Genomic DNA, 4,827 nt, shown 5'->3' on the forward strand with positions numbered 1-4,827 from the left:
GTTCCACTGTACTGCCTGGGAAGTAAAATTCACCATTGTGGCTTCAATCTTTTTAATTGTAATTTTGGGGAAGCAAGATTCACCGTCGTAGCTTCAATTTGTTCCGCTACACCACTTGGAAGTAAAATTCGCCGTGGTGGCTTCAATCTTTTTAATTGCAATGTTGGGGAAGCAAGATTCGCCGTCGTAGCTTCAATCTGTTCCGCTGCACCGCCTGGGAAGTAAGATTCACCGTTGTGGCTTCAATCTTTTTAATTGCAAACTATGGTTTTTTCGATCTGCTTTATTGTCAGTTCAGGAAGGCAAGATCTGTTATCTTCATTGATCTGTTCTTTGGGGAACATGACCTGTATAATCTATTTTATGAACCTATTTTTACCTAGTGATTATGATTGAAATGAATCAAAATATCTTAGCTAAATGTGTATGCATGAATACAAAATGAAAATGATCCCTCAATGTTTGAGTTGTTATTGCCCATTGTTCAATAAGGCTTTATTGCCAACATGTCAAAAATGCTATCTTGTCTGGTTGGTGATGCTCATCTCTTACTTGATCGGATTTCCCCTACTGTAATCTTCAAAGTTCAATCCGTTGTGATTTTCAAGGTTGAGCCCGTTGTAATTTTGGGACATAAAATTCAAAACCATCTTCCTCCTACTGTAATTTAGGAGTATAAGATCTGGCTCTTTCCAAATCCTCTCCCATTGCAATTCAGGGATACAAGATCTGATCCTTGGTCACCTACACCATTCCCAGGGTGTCACACCAAAAGTTTATGCACAATTGCAAAATTTTCTCTTCCGAGAAACCTCTTCTTATCAGTCGGTGATCATTGCTTGCTTGTTCATTGAAGCTTTGTTACCAACACGACATTTTGTCATTTTGTTCAATCCATGTTTGGACAACAAAATCTGAAAGGATAGTCCTGACTTAGACTTTTCCTCTTTAGACATTTCAACATTTAAACTTGGTGTGCTTTAAACAACAGTTCTGTTTCAGGTTCCTATATTATTTAGAAATTTCTAGAGTAATATGCAAAACTCCTTTTGCTTGAACATTCAGTCCATTAATCGTTATTTCAATGTTTGAAAAAGATTATCACAATAGACAAACAAAATGTTATTGAGAGCAAATCTCGAAATGAATAAGTTAATCAAGATAGCAAATTTGGCTAAGATAAGATGAAAAAAGACAATGGACAAGATGGAATTTTATTGAGAGCAAAGCTTGAAATTGAATACATTAATCAATACAGCAAATTTTGCCAAGATTCAAAATAAATAAGATGACGACAGGTGCTCCAGGTATCGCAGCACGAGCTTCCCTGCGTAAGCTTTCTAAAGACCATTCTAAATTTGATATGTGTTTAGGAAATCTACAGTACTTTGTCGATGCCCTAAGATGTCGCCTACCCTTTCTTGATTGAAATTTGAGCTGCTACGATCACCTCATGTCCTATCAAAATTTGAGCCGCCTTTTTCAGGTTTGCAACTCAAATCCCCTTTGGTCTTCAAAGCGCCCTTTACGGGTTTTCATCTTGGCCTCACCCTTTTTTTTAGACTTAAAGTGCCCTTTACGGGTTTTCACTTTGGTCCTCTTCCTTCAAGTGAAGTATTTCTTGACTGAATCTGAGTTTACAGGATTTGGCAGGCTTTTACCATCCATCTCGCTTAAGATCAACGCTCCTCCAGAAAAGGTCTTCTTTACAACATAAGGACATTCCCAATTTGGCAACCATTTCCCTTTAAAATCTTTTTGTAGAGGAAAAATCTTTTACAACACTAGGCCCCTCGTGAAATTCTCTGGGACGGACCTTTTTGTTATAGGTTCGCATCATTCGTTTCTGATACATCTGACCATGCCGAATAGCCTTTAGCCTCTTTTCCTCTATCAAGTTTAGCTGTTCATATCGAGATTGAATCCATTCAGCCTCTTCTAACCTTAGCTTAGCCAACACCTGAAGAGAAGGGATCTCAACTTCAATGGGTAACATTGCCTCCATCTCGTAAACCAAAGAAAAAGGTGTTGCTCTAGTAGAAGTCCTAACGGATGTTCGATATGCCAGGAGAGCAAAAGGTAATTTCTCGTGCCAGTCCTTGTAGGTTTCAGTCATTTTCCCTACAATTTTCTTTATATTTTTGTTAGCTGATTCCACGACACCATTCATTTTTGGGCGGTATAGTGACGAATTATGGTGTATGATCTTGAACTTACTACAAACTTCCGCTATTATATTGTTGTTCAAGTTCAGCGTATTGTCAGATATGATCCTTTCAGGCATCCTATATCGACATATGATTTTTTTTTTTAGAAACTTGCTAACTGCTGACTTTGTGACATTAGCATATGAAGCAGCCTCCACCCATTTAGTAAAATAATTAATAACCACAAAGATAAAACGATGCCCATTAGAAGCCTTTGGAGATATTGGTCCGATGACATCCATTCCCCACATAGAGAAAGGCCATGGAGAAGTCATAATGTCAAGCGGTGAAGGAGGTGGATGCATTTTGTCACCATAAATTTGACATTTATGGCACTTCTTGGCATAATTAATGCAATCTCCTTCCATGGTGGACCAATAGTACCCGAATCTCATAATCTGTTTGGCCATTGTGAAGCCATTGGCATGCGTTCCACAAATACCTTCATAGACTTCTTCCAAAATTTTCTTAGCCTCCACAGCATCCACGCATCTTAACAATACTTGATCATTTCCCCTTTTGTACAAAATCTCCCCATCTAGGATATAATCAATAGCCAGTCTCCTCAATGTCCTTTTGTCATTTTCTATCACATGGTCGGGGTATTCACGGTTCTTTACATATCGTAGTATGTTTTGGTACCATGGATGGTTATCATTTTCCTCTTCTTCAATACTGTAACAAGAAGCTGGGGTCTCATGAATGCTGATCTGAATAGGCTTTATATATTCTAGTTTGTTCACTTTGATCATAGAGGTTAGGGTAGCCAAAGCATCAGCCATCTGGTTTTTATCTCGTGGGAGATAACAAAAGGTGACACTGTCAAACTCCTCAATCAATTCCAAAACCAATTTTTGATAGCGGACTAACTTTAGGACTCTCATTTCCCATTCCCCTTTGAGCTGGTATATTACTAATGCAGAGTCTCTGTATACCTCTAGTATCTTAATTTTTCTCTCTATGGCTACTTGGATACCCATGATGCAAGCTTCATATTTAGCCATGTTATTGGTGCAATCGAAATCCAATTTACTGGTACAAGGATAATGATCTCCATCAGAGGACACCATGACTGCCCCAATTCCATTGCCCACAGCATTCGAAGCTCCATCAAAATTTAACTTCCAAGGACGATTTTCGTGGGAATCCTCTTTAGCGGTTGCCACATACATCAAATCTTCATTCGGGAAATCAAAATTCAAAGGTTCGTAGTCTTCTAAAGCTCTGCTGGCCAAAAATTCTGCTATTGCGCTCCCTTTGATAGCCTTCTGATTTACGTAGATTATATCAAATTCGGAGAGTATGATCTGCCACCTAGCCATCCTTTCGTTCAGTGCCGTTGACTCCATTATATACTTTAGAGGGTCTAACTTTGAAATTGGCCAAGTCGTATGATAGAGCATGTATTGCCTCAATCTTCGTGTCGTCCAGGTCAGAGCGCAACATAATTTTTCAATAGACGCCTCATTTCACAGTCAGCAAATTTCTTACTAAGATAATAGATCGCCTTCTCCTTCTTTCCTGTCTCATCATATTGACCTAGCACACATCCCATGGAATTGTCGAACATTGTTAAATACAGGATCAGTGGTTTATCTAGTCTAGGTGGCGACAACACTGGAGTATTAGACAAGTACTGTTTTATCTTGTCAAAAGCCTCTTGGCATTATTCATTCCACACATCTAGATTGTGTTTCTTCAGAAGACGGGATATGGGGTCACATTTCTCGGTCAATTACGAAATGAACCGAGCAATGTAATTCAGTCTTCCTAAGAAACCTCGAACTTCTTTCTGAGTACGTGGTAGAGGCAAATCTCGAATTGCCTTGACTTTGTCTGAGTCAATTTCAATCCCTTTTTCACTGACTACAAACCCCAAAAGTTTTCCTGACCTAGCTCCAAAGATACATTTGGCTGGATTAAGTTTGAGTTGGAACTTCTTTAATCTTAAGAAAAACTTTCTTAAGACTTGCACATATTCTCTTTCTGTCTGGAATTTTGCGATCATGTCGTTAGCATATACTTCAATCTCCTCATGCATCATATCATGGAAAAGGGTCACCATGGCTCTCTGGTATATGGATCCCAAATTTTTCAACCCAAATGGCATCACTTTATAACAAAAAGTCCTCCATAGGGTTATAAATGTAGTTTTCTTCATATCTTCAGGATGCATCTTAATTTGGTTATATCCAAGAAACCATCCATAAAAGAAAACAGTGAGTGCCCTGCCGTGTTATCTACCAGAGTGTCGATGTGAGGTAAAGGAAAATTATCTTTCGGGCTGACCTTATTCAAATCTCTGTAATCTAAAACATTCGTACTTTCCCATCTTTTTTAGGGACGGGTACAATGTTAGCTACCCATTCGGAGTATTTGACCACTTGTAAGAATCCAGCATCGAATTGCTTTTGAACCTCCTCTTTTATTTTTAGTACAACATCAGGCCTCATTCTTCGGAGTTTTTGCTGAACTGGCTTGCAATCCTCTTTTATAGGAAGAAGGTGAACTACAATATCGGTATTTAAGCCAGGCATATCCTGGTATGACCATGCGAAGATATCTTTGAACTCTCGAAGTAACTCAATAAAGTCTTGTTTTGTTTCTTCAACTATGCATG

At 38.7% G+C, this 4,827-nt stretch overlaps 1 protein-coding gene across 1 annotated transcript; it reads right to left on the reverse strand.

Annotated features, from left to right (window-relative positions):
- Positions 1-667: 667 nt before the first annotated feature.
- On the reverse strand, positions 668-3,556 carry LOC105775558 (uncharacterized). Its single transcript, XM_012598068.1, has 3 exons — positions 2,650-3,556; positions 1,861-2,121; positions 668-744 (listed from the first exon to the last, which is right to left on the reverse strand). The coding sequence occupies exons 1-3, from the start codon at positions 3,554-3,556 to the stop codon at positions 668-670; spliced, it is 1,245 nt and encodes a 414-aa protein (XP_012453522.1).
- Positions 3,557-4,827: the final 1,271 nt, after the last annotated feature.

Source organism: Gossypium raimondii, chromosome 10 (assembly GCF_025698545.1).
Source record: "Gossypium raimondii isolate GPD5lz chromosome 10, ASM2569854v1, whole genome shotgun sequence".
Taxonomy (NCBI): domain Eukaryota; kingdom Viridiplantae; phylum Streptophyta; class Magnoliopsida; order Malvales; family Malvaceae; genus Gossypium; species Gossypium raimondii.

Excerpts from the sequence above, each read along its gene's own strand:
- LOC105775558 (XM_012598068.1), bottom strand. The coding sequence starts at position 3,556 with ATGGAGTCAACGGCACTGAACGAAAGGATGGCTAGGTGGCAGATCATA. Across the intron at positions 2,122-2,649 it reads TTTGGAAGAAGTCTATGAAG|GGAAAATGACTGAAACCTAC; the intron begins GTATTTGTGGAA and ends AGAAAATTGTAG. Across the intron at positions 745-1,860 it reads GCTAAAGGCTATTCGGCATG|GTGACCAAGGATCAGATCTT; the intron begins GTCAGATGTATC and ends GGAATGGTGTAG.